The sequence below is a fragment of the Pongo abelii genome, chromosome 1 (genome assembly GCF_028885655.2).
Source record: "Pongo abelii isolate AG06213 chromosome 1, NHGRI_mPonAbe1-v2.0_pri, whole genome shotgun sequence".
NCBI classification, from domain to species: Eukaryota; Metazoa; Chordata; class Mammalia; order Primates; family Hominidae; genus Pongo; species Pongo abelii.
The window spans coordinates 178,014,579-178,030,974 of record NC_071985.2 but is presented as its reverse complement, the minus strand read 5'-3'; the positions used below and the strand labels follow the sequence as shown (position 1 = coordinate 178,030,974).

Here is a 16,396-nt window from a genome sequence, read left to right as displayed (position 1 = left end):
AGGGCAGGGGGATACAGATTTTGGTATCCCCGAGGGGGTTCTGAAACCAATTCCCCACAGAAACCAAGGGACAACTGTATTTAGAATACAGAGAAACAAGGTTTTCATAAAAGGTTGTCCTATAATCCGAAGGTGATATCTTACATATAGAGGGTAACCTTCATTTAAGGTTTGGGACGTACAGATCATCGATTCCAGGATCCAAAAAGTAGGTAGCTGTTCCAGTCCCAATTTCCTTAGGGCATCTCCAGTGACTGTAGTTATGCTGGGCCTGCAGTTTTAGCAGCCAGCAGGAAGGAGGAAAGATATCGTAAAGGGGATTGAGATAAATTCAGATGAGAGCAATATGAGTGAGCAGCAAAGGAGAACTAATATGTCTACTGAGCACCTAGCTGCTACATGTCAGGAACAGCACTAGTAACTATGGAAAGTGTACATATATTATAATTTAATTATTCTCAAACCTCAGGAGGTAAGAGTTATCATCCTCATTTTTTACATGATAAAACAAACTGAGGCTCAAATAAGGCAAAGTTACTCACCTGAAGTCACATTTCTTATGGTCACTTGCCTAACACCAACAGTCATTAAATGCGTTCAGACTGAAATAAAAATTTAAGTCAAGGTTTCTCCAAATCTCAGGCTCTAGATTAAGCATACTCGAAAGTATTCCAATTCCTCCTAAAATTGGTAGCATAGCATGGCCTCAAAAAACACCAATGCAGAATGGAGGCAAAAATGCTTTTACAAAAAACAAACAGAACTTATACAATGGACCCCAAGCCAAGAATTGGGAAGGTAAGAGAGGACTATCAAGTAAAACTTATTTTCTTCCAAAGTACTAGTAGTTTTTAATCCACTAAAACTTAATCTAAAGCTCTAGATAAACAGCTATCTAGCAGAAGCAATCAACTTTCAGCCTTAATTTTGTTGAAATTTCCTTTACTAAGTATTCTCATCTAACAGATCTAATTGTTGATTCTTTCACTACCACTTGGTAGCTGTGTCACCTTGAATAAACTTCTTAATTTATTTGTCTTTGTTTTCCTCAATGAGAAAGAGAGCATGGTGCCCAATTTGCAGGATTCCTACACAGATGAGGGATAATTCATTATAGGGCCAGCTACAACACATAGCAACATAAGAAATAGAAGCCCAGGCTGAGAGCAGTGAGCTCACACCTGTAATCCTAGCAGTTTGGGAGGTTGAGGTGGGTGATCACTTGAGCCCAGGAGGCTGAGGCTACAATGAGCCATGTTCATGCCACTGTACTCCAGGCTGGGCAACAGAGGGAGACCCTATCTCAAAAAAAAAGAAAAAAGAAATAGCAGCCTAGTCCGCTCCTCAGGCTTCAGATGCATCTTTCTTTCTCCCTCTCTCTCTCTGTCTCTATGCTAGACTCTAACCTTGGTGCCCTCAAGGTACTCCAGATTTACCATATCCACAAAGAACTCAGTTTCTGACTCAAATCTGTTACTTCTCTAATGTTCCTAACCCCGGAACTGTGTCCTCATCCCAGCCAGTTGGTCACCACGTCACAATAATTCTACCTCATAAATTTCTTCTGAATAGTCTGTCCTAGCCAAGCCTGCTTACTTGAGGTCTCTGTTGTGTGTTGCTTGGACTGCTGCAATACTCATATAACTGCCATTCCTTCTACCAGTCCATATCACCACTCCTGTGCCCCCTCCAAAGGGCCACCAGAATGATCTTCCTTAAAACAAACAAAACGAAAACCCTAACCCCAACCCAAACCAAAAAAAGGAAGCTGATCCCATCACTCACTTCCTCAGAAAGCTCCATTTGCTCCCAGCTGCCTAAAGGTGCCTAGAAAGTAAAAGCAAGCTTCTTGCATTGGCAGGCAAGACTCTCCATCCTCTGATCACAATCCATCACAATATATGGTTTGCCACTTTCCAAACCTTCTGCTGGAGCTACACACAAGGTCCTATCATGAAACCATGCATAGCTGTAGGCTGCTCTCTCTGCCTAGGTTGCCCTTTCTCAGCCTGATAAATTCCTACTTCTTCAAAACCACTTCAAGTATCATCTCTTCAACAAAATTTTCGAGCGTTGAGATTCCTCCAAGCAAAGGAAGGTATTCTGTCTTCTATTTTTACACAGAATTCTCATTCAGTATTTTCCAGAGGCTATGAATACATCTATGAATAAGACAAACATACTCTGCCACTGAATCTTGGAAATCTCCTGTCTTTCAGGGAAAAAGACAAATAAGAAATTACAATTTCTTATCAGGAGTGTTATTGTAAGAGTATTATGAAAGTACATAAGGAGGCCCATTCAGCCTTTAAAAAGAAGGCAATCTTGCGATATACTATAACATGAACAAGCCTTGAGGACAACATGCTTAGTGAAATAAGGCAGTCACAGAAAGACAAATATTGTATAGTTCCACTTATATGAGGTATCTGAAGTATTGAAGCTCAGAAACAGAAAGTAAAGTGGTGGGTGCCAGGAGCTAGGGGGTAGGGGAAAGGAAAGGTTGTTGTTTAACAGGTACAGAGTTTCAGATTTGCAAGGTGAAAAATTTCTGGAGATGTTTCACAACAATGTGAATATACTTAACACTACTGAACTGTACACTTAAAAAAGATTAAATTGATAAATTTTATGTTATGTGATTTTTACCACAGTTAAGAAAAAAGGGGGGACCCACCCTCATCACAGTGAAAAGTAGCCTACCAAACGAAATAATACTTAAGCTGAGACCTAAGTAAATATCTACCTTCTTCACCACAGCCTCATATACACAGTTAATTCTCAGTTCTCATCTTACCTGACCCATCAGCAACATTTAACAGCGGATCCCTCTTCCTGGAAACACCTTTCACTTGGTTTCCAGGACACAGTTCTCATTTGGTTCCTCACCCCACCAGCCACTCCTCAGTCTCCTTTGCTGGTTCCGCCTTACCACCCCAAGTCTCTAAACACTGGGGCACCTTCGAGCTCAGTCCTCAGACTTCCTCTTTATCTACAGGCACCCCCTTGGTGACCTCAGTGAGTTGAATCTAATGCACTGTTTTCTACCTAATTTTCATTATCATTCTTCCAAGGAGACTTTTAGACATCTTTTTCTTAACCACCCTATCCCCCATGAAATTGAATATTAAGAATTGACTGTGTTGGGTAGGGCTGAGTTTTGGTGTGATCCACTGTAATATCTAAGATTGTTTTTCATCTCCCTCAAGAACCAATTTCCACCCCCCATAGAGTTACATTACCCCTGTTAAGAACAGTTAAATGGTTTAAGTGCTATCTCTAAGTTGAAGACTCACATTTTGGCTCTAGTACAGACTTCTTCTCTGGACACCAGGCACATATCCAACTTCCTTTTTGACAACTCCACTAGGGTGTTTAATAGGCATCTAAAATTAACATGTTCAAAAACAAACCCCTGATCTTTCTCACCAGATCATGGTATCTCCCTGTTGAAAACCTTCGATGCCTCCCTTCCTATTCTGACAAAAAGTTATCGTGACAGTTGCCTGCAAGGCCCTAATGGGGAGCTGACCTCTGCCTATCGAGTTCCAGCCATACTGGCCTCCCCGCTGCTCCTCCAACATGCCAGCCCTGCTGCTACCTGGTGTTTTTGCATTAGGTGTTCCTTCCACTTAAAGCAGGAGTTGGCAAAATAGAGCCCACTGCCTGTTTCTGTATTTTATTGAAACAAAGACCTGCTTATTTCCTTACATATAGTATATAGTTGCTTTCATACTACAATAGCTAAGTTGAATAGCTACAACAGAGACTAACTATTTACTTTAGGCCCTTTACAGAAAACGTTTGCCCACCCCTAGCTTAGAATGCCGTTCCCTCAGATAACCACAGTTGGCTTCACCTTCTTCAGGTCTTTGCTCAAATATGACCTGCTCTTCGAGGCCTTCCTTGAATAATCTACTCAAAAAGCAGCCCTTGTCATACCCCCTACCCACTGCTGTCCAGCATGATCTCTCTCCTGTGCTGCTTTTTTTCCATAGTACTTATCACCATCTGACATTCTACATTTCACTTATCTTGTTTGTTGTCTGTCTCCCCTCGTTAGGCTATAAGCTCCAACAGGGCAGAATTGTTTTGTTTGTTCCATTATCTGTAACAGTCCCTAAGACAGAGGGGGTGCTCAACAAATATTTGCTGAATGAATGAGTGAATGCTAAGACCTAATACATGCTTATGAAATGAAAGAAAGGAAACAGATCCTGAGCACAGAGAATTGTATGTGTGTTCAGGCACGGAAGAGAAAGCATGGCACATTTAAAGCACTACCTTCATAACATCAAATACTGAGCTGTAGTAAACTTCACCTATTTAAAGTTTGGCTCCCCAATAAGAGTGTGTTACTCAATGGAGCTCTATCTAATTCTCCATTTTATCTCCAATGTCTATTCGATACCTAAATCACTTGTACAACATCCCCAACAATATCCCAGAACCTCTGCCTAAACATATTTAGTGACCAGGTGCTTAGGACATTTTGAGATTACCCGTTCCTGTTTTGCCTGTTCAACTGAAATCTATCTCCACATAACTTTGACTAATACCTTACCTGACCACAATTAGATGGGATGTTATTTTCTGGGAACTTTTATTTTCTCACTTGTGAAAAACAAATGCTATCTGCTTTGTTCATTATAACTACAAAGGGTTTCTGTGAGTACCAAATAAGATAATGCATGAGAAAGTGTTTCTTAACTCAAACCTCATATAATGAAAAGTGAAGAGCAATTATGGTTATCTAAACTGCTCTTAAAAAGTCATTCTGCACAGATTTTTACTACAGGAATAAAACCCCACTGAAAGCACATTTATATTTTTCTTTTTTCAAAAATTTAAACATAATTTTTTTTTAAAGACGGGATCTCACTATGTTGCCCAGGCTGGTCTCAAATACCTCACTTCAAGCAATCCTCCTACCTTGGCCTTCCAACGTGCTGGGATTACAGGCGTGTGCCACCATCCCCAGCCTATATTTCTCATTTTAGAAAGATACTCCATGTTCTCTCAAGCAGTATGTTCTAATTTGTCTTAATGGAAATGGAGGATGAAGGCGGAGAGAACGAAAGGGAAAGAGAACAAGGCATTTCCGTTTTTGTGTGTAGAAAGAACACAGAATTGAAAGTCAAGTAACATGGTTTTAAGTCCCACCATGAGCTGTGTGATTTTAGACAGGGTTTCTTAACCTTAGTTCTACTGACAATTTGGGCTAGACAATTCTGTTCTGTGCACTGTAAGGTGTTTATCAGCATCCCTGGCCAGTAGCACCTCTCTAGTTGTGACAACACTAAAACATCTCCATACATGCATAATGTCTCCGAGGTGGGATGACAAATCACCCCTGGTTGGTTAAGACTTGATATCTCCATACCTCAGTTTCATCTATAAAATGAAAATATTTACCTACAGATCCAAGATCTCTTCTGGCTCTAAAAATGCTAAAATTCTACTAGAGGTCAAAATATAGGTTGTTGACAAATGCAGTCTTACTAACGGGGAACAAATTATGTAATGAAAGAAGGTAAATATTTTTGTTTGGTTTTCCTTAATAAATAATAAAACATCCTTGGGTATTTAAAATGATTCAATCATAAAATCTTTTAAACACAAGAAATCTGAATTAGACATTTCACAAGTGTCAGTATAAAAAGATGAAAAATCCATTCTAGAATCTGGCTTAAAAGAACATGATAACCAGGACGGGCATGGTGGCTCACACCTGTAATCCTGGCACTTTGAGAGGCCAAAGCGGGCAGATCACTTGAGGCCAGGAGTTTGGGACCAGCTTGGCCAACAGGCAAAATCCTGTCTCTATTAAAAATACAAAAATTAGTCAGGCATGGCGGCGGGCACCTGTAATCCCAGCTACTTGGGAGGCTCAGGTATGAGAATCACTTGAACCTGGGAGGTGGAGGTTGCAGTGAGCCAAGATTGCACCACTGCACTTTAGCTTGGGCGACAGAGCGAGACTCTGTCTCCCCCCACAAAAAAAAAAAAAAAAAAAATCATTAACAGATGCAATGCATACTTTTTGATTCAATCCTAGATTACAATTTTTACAAAAGCCTATAGAGGATATTGTAGTATAAGTGGAGAATTTGAATATGAACTAAATAATAGACAATATTATCGTATTAATGTTAAATTCCTTTGGTAGGATAATGGTACTGCAGTTCTGTAGGAGAATGTCTTTGTCCTTAGGAGATTCACACTAAAGTATTTAGGAGTCAGATGTCCTGACATTTGCAACTTATTTTTCAAATGGTTCAGAAAGTGTGTGCACATGTGTGTGAGAGAGAGAGAGAGAGAGAGAGAGACAGACAAAGGAGCTAAAGCAAATGTGACAAAATGTTTGCAAATAATGAATCAAGGTGAAGGGTATACAAGTGTTCACTGTATTGTTCTTCTGACTTCTGTACTATAAACTGTTCAACATAAAAACTTGGAAAAAATATATCTAGTATTGTATTAGCCCATTTTCACGCCACTGATAGAGACATACCTGAGACTGGACAATTTGCAAAAGAAGGAGGTTTAATTGGACTTACAGTTCCACGTGGCTGGGGAAGCCTCACAATCATGGCAGAAGGCAAGGAGGAGCAAGTCATGTCTTACATGGACAGCAGCAGGCAAAGAGAGAATGAGGAAGATGCAAAAGTGGAAACTCCTGATAAAACCATCAGATCTCGTGAGACTTATTCACCACCACGAGAACAATATGGGGTTAACTACCCCCATGATTCAATTATCTCCCACTGGGTCCCTCGCACAACACGTGGACAGGGGAATTATGGGAGTATAATTGAAGAAGAGATGTGGGTGGGGACACAGAGGTTTCCAAACTTTATCAAGTATCAAATCAAATTATACCCAGTTTAAATTTGTAGCAGATCATTTTCTAATATTTTACTAAGTACTTTTCCACAACATTCCCTACTCTGTCAGAAGTTCCTAGGATAGTTGGAGGTCCTTATGGGGATAAGCTATACTGAAAAAGCAATCCAAGTGACTCTGATCTGATGTTGGCCATCCCTAGCAGCTCTTTAGAACCACTGGAATAGGTTATGAACCCCTTAAAAGCAGGGGCTGTATCTTAGTTCTCAGAAGCCAGAAGAGAGCCAAAGACATTCAATAGATTGCTTAGTGTTGAATAAATAGTTACTATACACTACTGTTTCTTTCCTCCTCCTACTCCCACTCCACATACTTTTTTTTATTTTGGGAGGAGAAAGGAGAAAAAATAAACAGTGTCTCAATAGCTTTACTTCAAAATAAACTCACTTGGATTAACAGTGTCATCATTAAACATTATTATAGAAATAAATAAATGTGACAATCTGAAACAAAAACAACACTAAAAGTCAGTTTTCTGCTTTAATTATACTGACATGTTTTCTCTTTTCTCTCTTTCCTCTCCAGAAATGACATTCTCTGCAAATCTTCTCCTTACTAAAGTAGAGCTCACCTAAGTGATGTAACAAAACTACATAAAAACAGACTGGCAAACAGTCCTACTAAAGGCTTAAAAAGGGTTTGTTTCTTTTAGCATCCACTATATTCTTTCATGTGTGCAATATTTTTCTATGTGAGCTAAAGAAAAAACATAAAGCAAAGGAAGTGGTACAGAATCCCAAAGTTCAAATTTAATGTGTTATATCCAAAATTGTATACATTATAAACACACCGGCAATAGCTCAAAAAATGTTCCTTCCCACCAACTGTAATACAAGGTAAACACTATGACAGAAATCTGCCAAAAGACTACAAAAAAATTTATGCTATTTTCAAGCTATGGTGTAGGGTATTTCAGGCAAAAGTAGATTTACGAGACTATTTGAGAAGCATGAAGGGGGGAAATGTGTTCCAAAATGGTGATGCAAATAAATATTTTCCAGATCAAATTCTTTGATTCAGTTTTAGTATCTCCCGTGTCAAGTGTTTCCTGGAACTTTTAAGGAAACACAGAAAACCAGACCCTGCTCTCGAAAGACTCAATTTAGGCTGGGCACAGTGGCTCACGCCTGTAATCCCAGCACTTTGGGAGGCCAAGGCAGGTGGATCATGGGGTCAGGAGTATGAGACCAGCCTGGCCAAGATGGTGAAACCCCATCTCTACTAAAAATACAAAAATTAGCTGGGCGCAGTGGCAGGTGCCTGTAATCCCAGCTACTTGGGAGGCTGAGGCAGGAGAATCGCTTGAACCCAGGAGGCGGAGGTTGCAATGAGCCAAGATCACGCTAGTGCACTATAGCCTGGGTGACAGAGCAAGACTCCGTCCCAAAAAAAAAAAAAAAGACTCAATTTAATACGGTGACAAAGGAACAATGCTAATGCAATGAGATAAATGCTATGACAGAGGCACGAAAGGGTTTCTATTCAAACTCAAGAAGGGACGTTTAACTAGGAGGAAGGGAAGAAGGAATGAGAGGAGGTATAATGGAAGGCATCAAGTTCTAACAGAAAACCATTGGCAAGAGTGATTAACAGTACAGGTGGTATGTTAGCATTCGGAGTCTCTTGGGACTTGCTGGACTTAAGGAAGGAGGATGTTCCTACCCTATCTCTGCCAACTGCAAGGCTATGTTAAATCTGTTTTGTAGTGAAAGGATCAAGTGCAAGGATCAAATTGATACCACAATACCACACACACAGTGCTACGGAATAGCCCACTATGGCAAGAGGTGAGAGAGGAGGGCATGCCAGGCAGGAGAAAATGCACGTGCACAGGCAAGGAGTCATAAGATGATCCAGCAAATTTTAAAACTGATTTCCTTTTTAAGTATCCTCTAAGAGCTCATCAATACTCACCGTGCTTTATTTTTGTATTCATTAAAACATATAACCTAAGGCAAGTGTTATATTTTCAGTATATTTACACCATTCCAAGGTATATTTCAAAATGTTTAACTTCAAACATGCAAGTATATAATACATCCCAGTTGATATTTGTAATCATTACCGTGTTTGATACACAGAGAATGAAAAGGCTATTTTAAGAAACTAAACAACACACATCTGAAACAGAAAATTATTAAATTAGGTGGTATACTGTTTCAAGCGATTTGTATACCGACTTTTTTCTTTCTTTTTTTTTTTTTTTTTTGAGATGGAGTCTCACTCTGTCACCCAAGTTGCAGTGCAGTGGTGTGATCTCGGCTCCCTGCAAACTCCCCCTCCCAGGTTCAAGCAATTCTCCTGCCTCAGCCTCCTGAATAGCTGGGACTACAGGCACCCACTACCACACCCGGCTAATTTTTGTATTTTCAGTAGAGATGAGGTTTCACCCTGTTGATCAGGCTGGTCTCAAACTCCTGACCTCAGGTGATCCACCTGCCTCGGCCTCCCAAAGTGCTGTGATTACAGGCATGAGCCACCACACCCGGCCTGTATACTGACTCTTAAAGCTTATTTTTAAAATATTCAATACCATGTGCAACTGTGGATAGACTCAGGCAGGGGATCACTTGTACAAGGATGCTAGTCAAGAGACCGACACAGCACCTTCACAAGTGATAGCAATTGCTCAATCTTCCTTTCCTCAACTCCCACCATCTTTATAAACTTACGAATAACCGAAATTAAAAAGTACCTAATGATAAAGCAAGATAAACTATAGAATCAACACTTCTGAGCGTGAGTACAATAAGACATTTTAAGTGAAGGAGATCACATTCACAAAACTTTTACTACCGTATATTGTAATTGTTCTATTTATTAGTTCCTGTTGTTAATCTCTTACTGTGCCCAATTTATACATTAAACTTTATCACAGATATGTATGTATAGGAAAACACAATATATACAGGGTTCAGTACTATCTGTGGTTTTCTGCATCCTCTGGGGTTCTCGGAATCCATCCCCCACAGATAAGGGGAGACACTAGTGTATATCTAACAAAGGAAATGTGATGATTAAATAAAGAAAGTTTATGAGGAAGGATATATTAAAGATAACCTACAGTCAAAGACTTCCTCAGGTCAGAAGAACAGTATGGTAAAGTAAACAAAAGACATCTCAAGAGGCAGAAGGCTGGGTTCCTTTTCTGACTTGCTAAGCCAAGAGTCAACGTCCTCCTGCCTAAGCTGACAAGTCTTACCACCACCAGATCTCCATGGTCCCAGCTCTGAAACAAATAATCAATTTTAATCCTTAAAGTTTCAACTGTTAGTTCTGCTTACTGGAATAAGGAGAGGGAAATGCAGGAAATATTGTCAATTCTACAGATAATTTTGCTGTTTTATGAAGTATATCTTGCTAAGTAGTCTTAATATTTCTCTCCCATATTACAATCACTATGAACTGGGAGAATACAAGGTAACTGCATCATTTCTAATCTTTGATCCTCCTTAATAGATGCTTAAAATTCCTCTACCACAGGCATGTTCTATACTTCAACCATAAAAAGCTCAAAGTATTAGAAAGCAAATAGAACTTGCTTGTTATTCTCTAAAGATGTCAGTGTATCTGCATATACATTATGAACCAATTGTTTTAATGGTATAAATCATATATTTTTGGCTGACATAATTCAACACAGAGAGTCTGGCTGCTCAATAGACATCTGACATTTTTCTCAAAATGAAACACATTACATACATGTGTGTGCATGTGCACATATAAAATATTTTAGCTGTTAACGAGGGAATTATAGGATGATCTGCTGCTACTCTAACTCACCAAAATATTTCAAAATGAGGTAGACATCATGAGAAGTGTATTACTAAAAGAAAAATCATTAACATTTTCCAAGTTTTAGCACAGTTCATTCCAATATAAAACTGACCACAAAAGCAAAATATTTATAATAAACTAAGCAGTCCTCATGTTATTGATGCCAGACAGGTTTTTATTTACAGAGTTACTGCTATTTCTACCACAATTAAGTCTTTCTAAAATTACCAACGTTTCTCTAATTTTTTTTATTATCAACAATCATTAAGAGATTTTTAGCCTAAAGTAAGACCAATTCCTAAAGCAATTTCTCTTTTTCAGAAAAACTGATACACTTATGCTTTTAGGATAAAAAATAATGCCATTTCATTAAAAGAATTAACATCACCCTTTAAAAAGATACTAGTTGAGAAAATCATCAATCTACTAATATTAAACATCTAACAGGCAAATAAATACAAATTCTGTATATTCCATGACACTAAAGAAATACTGCTTGAAAAAAATACCATTTGGTTTCTTGGCAATGGATACCACTATGGATCAAATTACATCACAAAACATTCTAGAGGCACTATGCAAATGCTTTTGATACACAGATTTAAGCTTTCATATTTAACCCACAACTCTTCAAGACCGCTCTCTAGTTTCTGAAATAGAATATTAAGATTTATTAGACTTGAGGCATAAGAAATCAACCAGCCTTGAAATTATAACAGAGAAGGAATATGTCTGATTTGTTCACCATTGTATTCATTTCTAACATCCAGCTCAGTGCCCAGCACACAATAAATTTTCAATAAAAACTTACTGAATGGTTACTTTGTTAAACTGGGTCATGGCTGTTTTGCTGCTCTGACATTTTCAGTATAATGCCTATTCTTACCATTTGAATTTGATCTAAACCATTATTTAATTTAAATCTAGTTTTTATTCTGAGAACTGTTTATTTTCTACTTAATACAAACAACAGAAATAGCAGTCCCACCTTCTTAAAAATGTGCAAACAGACATGAGAGTACATTAAAGTATACAAATGACAGAAAGAAAGTTAAGTAACAGATGAGACTGTGAGTGCAACAATCAATGGCCCCACAATGAGTAATACTGCTATAGGTCACAGGAACAGAGGTCACCAGGTAAGGCCATGTCAGCCAAGTGTGTGTTTCCATTCCATCCCTTTGGCCAAAAAAGGGGCTCTAAACACAGCTGTTTTCAAAATATAGTCACCACAGAACTTTGAGAGTCTTCAAAAGCTGGCAGATAACCTAAAGGTCAATCAAAATACACACTGGAGTCATATATAACAATGTCCTAAAAACAATTAGCAAGGCAAAATGCTGTGAGATATGGGGGCAGGACAAGGGGAGCATGCAGAAAAGGAACAGAAGGGGCAGGAATGGCAACTAAACAGAAGCTCCATTAAAGCTTAAACTGTGACTCAAATTCGAAAAGTCCTGCTGAATTGCATCTTCTGAGCCAGTTTTCTTAAAGCTAGAAATAACTATATAACAGTCAAATGTGAATTCTAGATTTAAAAAAAATAGCTCCCAATGATGTGCTAGGAAGCAGTATAGTTTTTTCATATTTCAATTAGATAAAAAGCAAATTAAATCTTTTTTATATGTCATTTTCCTCATTAGCAAAGTTTTTGAATAATTTTAGAGTCTGCAAAATTTTCCTAAGAATTATGCAAAACTTTAATCTTTTTAACTACTCTCATTTAAACACAGTTTGGTTTGCTTTTAGTTTTAATAAAGTTTATATACTTTTTAAAAACTCATGAAAGAAAAATTCTAAAACACAGAAAAATAGGGAGAGTATAGCCCCATCACCCCAAAATAACAACATTAATATTTTAGTACAAGCTTATTTTCAAAATTAAGTATGCATATTTACACGTACACATGAGAGGCTCCATAGCTCTTAATTTCTTAAAGGAGTCAATGAATGAAAAAATTAAGCATTTTAGATCTAGTCTAAGACGATGCCCATTTTATAGAGGAGAAAATGGAGTTTCAGAAAGGAAAACTGACTTGCCAAACAATAGCAAGAAACAGAACCCTGAACAGAAAGTTACAGTCTCCCAAATCCTGGGCTGAATACTTTTTCAAATACCATGAGACGTTTTATTTCATTTCATTTAAGATTTTCTTTGCATCCAACCACTGAGTCATCTCTTTATCCAATTAAATATTATTGTGAGCCAGGAGTACTAAGGACACAGAGATAAAAATAGTCCTGCTCAATGCCTAATGGGAATTATCAATACACACATGCAAACACAGAAAATTTTTTAACTGTAATGTTTTACTTGGTGTACATGCAAAATGCAGTGGGAGAATGTAGTGGTGTAAGACAAGTGTTCCTTATAGAGAAGTGGCAATTGAGCTAACCTTGAAGAATGACTTAGTGTTAGACAGGCAGAAGAGATATCAGAGAGTAGGAATGAGAATGGGAAAACAGCCCCTAAACTGCAAAAGAGCTTAGAACAGGAAGGCAGGAGACAAGACCAGATAGGTAAGTCTGGAGACCTTGAAAGAAAAGGAGTTTAGGTTTTACCTATACGAGATGAGGAACCACAAAACCATTTTACCAAGATTATTCCACAATTAAAACTTGTATTTTAGAGAGATCATTTCTTGTGCCAGTGAATGGCAGAGAAAAACAGTAAAAAAAAAAAAAAAAAAAAAAAAAAAAAAAAAAAAAAAGGGTGGGGGGAGCATGAGCCAAAACCAGAGCAGTAACAGTGAGGATAGAGGGAAGGGGCATGAAAAATATTTAGGATTAGAATAGGCTATTGCATAAAAAAGAGAGCAAGGAGTCTAGAATAACACAGACAATTAATAATAGTGTTGCTATTCACAGAGTACCTTCATATTTTCTAGGATCTGAAATACATCTTAAATTGCTACCAAGGCCGGGCATGGTGGCTGGCTCACACCTGTAATCTCAGCACTTGGGGAGGCTGAGGCAGGCAGATCGCCTGAGCTGAGGAGTTCGAGACCAGCCTGCGCAACATGGCGAAACCCCGTATCTACAAAAAAGAATACAAAAATTGGCCAGGTGTGGTGGCGCACACCTGTGGTCCCAGCTACTTGAGAGGCTGCAGTGGGGAGAATCACTTGAGCCTAGGAGGCAGAGGCTACAATCAGCCAAAATCACCTCACTGTATTGCAGCCTGGGTGACAGAGTGAGACCCTGTCTCAAAAACCAAAACAAAATAATAAAATTGTTACCAAAATGCTTCACACTATAGATTACCAACTATAGTTCTCAAAAAGCAATTAATGTTCAACCAAAATTGAAATATAGGAGAAATGGAAAGGGAAAAAAAAAAGGAAATGCTGAACTGTTTATGAAAAGCTGGGTTTTAACAGCACATGAAGCAGAAACTGAAGAGTCTTGGATCTGAATTTCTGACCAACAAGTCTTTCTTACAAAGATTTTAATTTCAGAAATAATTTTGGAAACCTACTGATACAGGAGTTAAGTACAGCTGGTTCTCTGTATCCATGGGTTCCATATCTGCAGATTCAACCAACTGCAAATCAAAATTATTTGAAGAAAAAATTAAAAATAAGAATACAACAATAAAAAATACAAACAAGAAACAATATGATGTAACAACCGTATACACAGCATTTCCATTGTATTAGGTATTATGAGTAATCTAGGGATGACTTAAAAGTATACGGGAAGATGTGTGTAGGTTAGATGGAAACACTAGGGACTTGAGCATGGCGGGGTGGTGTGCTGGAACCAGCCCCCTATGGCTATCAAGGGACAACTGTATCGTGTTGCTTAGTAAGTAATGGTTTTATAAAATATTCTTGATATAAACTTAAGTGAAAGTATAATAAATAATGTCAAATGAATTTCACAATACAAACAACTGGCGTGATGCTACAGGAAAGCAAATTGTGTGCTGAAACAACTACTTGTTAGTGTTTATCTTCAGAAGTGGGAAGCCTTTGGTAAGTACCTAAAATATGATTTATTTTTTATGAGAACAATCACATCTTCAACTCAGCCCTTTAAAAGATTCCACAGACTGCTGCATCATGGCTGAAGCATTTTAATTTCTGGAAAGATTGTAAGAAATAAAATTTAAACTTACTTGTGTCAGCTCTTCAGAGAAAATAAAAACAAATCAAATCTACGGTTATATATTCCATTAACTAGCTTAAGGTAATCACCTCTAAAACAGTGGAGTCTACTTCTCACACATAACACACTCAGAGAAATAAAAAATGGAAGCTACCAATGGTGGGAGCCAGGTTCCTCACTAGCGGACAAACAAGTGACCCTGTAAACATACCAGCAAAACAAAATGGTTATAAAATGCTTCGCCAAAACTCACCACAGAGATTATCGACAAAAACAATAATGTTGGCCAGGTGCGGAGGCTCACACCTGTAATCCCAGCACTTTGGGAGGCCGAGGTAGGCGGATCACTTGAGGCCAGAAGTTTGAGACCAGCCTGGCCAACATGGTGAAACCCCGTCTCTACTAAAAATATGAAAATTAGCTGGACGTAGTCGATGCATGCCTGTAATCCCAGCTACTTGGGAGGCTGAGGCAGAAGAATCGCTTGAAACTGGAAGGCGGACGTTGCAGTGAGCCAAGATCACGCCACTGCACTCCAGCCTGGGCGAAAGAGCAAAACTCCATCTCAAAAAAACAAAAAACAACAAAAAACAAACAAACAAACAAAAAACCAATAATGTCACCTAATATCACCTACTATCAATATGGGCTTAACAAAAATTTTTATGTCAGCTGTGACTGAAAAATATGATAACACTAAACAATAAAAATTCCTATGATAAAGAAAATGAAAAATACAAACTTAAAAAAGGAAGTAAAACTCCCTAGAAAAAAAGGGAGGAAAAAAACATTTACTCTTTTGAAAATGAAGCACAACTCTCTCAGTCGTACCTCTGCAATCTAGTATCGTGACTGAAATGTCCGCACATCTGAATTTTCCAGGTGCCTGAAGCCTACTTCTTTATCCGTCCAACTTTCTTTTCTTTTTTTTTTTTAAGGAAAACCTTTCTAAAATATATTAAACATTCCTGACCCTTCTTAAGCAGACCACACTGGAACCTCTTCTTGACTGTGACATCATTGAAAACACAGTTATCCTCTCAGGGCCATGAAACGCATAAAGCTACTTCAAATCACCCTATACAAATCGGCTAGTATGATTTGGTTGAGTCGGCTTTTAAAGCTTTCCTGTCCCCTCCTTGACCACTAAGCTGCTACTGTCACTTCTCACTATTGTCAAATGAGCTTGTCTCTAAGAGCTCATCACCTTGTGTTTAGACTGCCATCAAATCATTCTAACGTGATAGGAAACCTAATATTGAAACTTGTTTGAACTGTATTTTTTTAAGTTTAAACACAAATGAAAGAAATGCATGAGCTTTAGTGCACTTAGAGTGCTTAGTGAGTGGAGTGCATGAGTTTTAATGCATGTATGAAGGTGTTCTGAAATGGTTCAATCTTATGTATTTACTTCTTATTTCTCTCTGTGGTTCCATATAAGGAAAATTCCCAGGAAAACTGAACTCCAGATTTCAGATTCTACCAAATCTTTTTAAATATTTTCTTATTAAAAGTAAAAAAACACCCTCCTTCACACTCAGATCAAGTAAATGGTATATGATATTGTAGGCAGTAAATATAAAAATACTTAAGTATATGGTCA

At 38.1% G+C, this 16,396-nt stretch overlaps 1 protein-coding gene across 6 annotated transcripts in view; it reads right to left on the bottom strand.

Annotated features, from left to right (window-relative positions):
* Positions 1–16,396, bottom strand: part of USP24 (ubiquitin specific peptidase 24) — a 147,482-nt gene that overhangs the window by 125,594 nt on the left and 5,492 nt on the right. For 3 of the 6 annotated variants that reach the window (XM_063712227.1, XM_009249820.3, XM_063712228.1), the window contains exon 2: positions 14,162–14,227. The exons of the other annotated variants lie outside the window; for them this stretch is intronic. In XM_063712227.1, the coding sequence (XP_063568297.1) occupies positions 14,162–14,227 (66 nt within the window). The remainder of the gene's footprint in view (positions 1–14,161; positions 14,228–16,396) is intronic. 6 annotated transcript variants of the gene reach the window in all.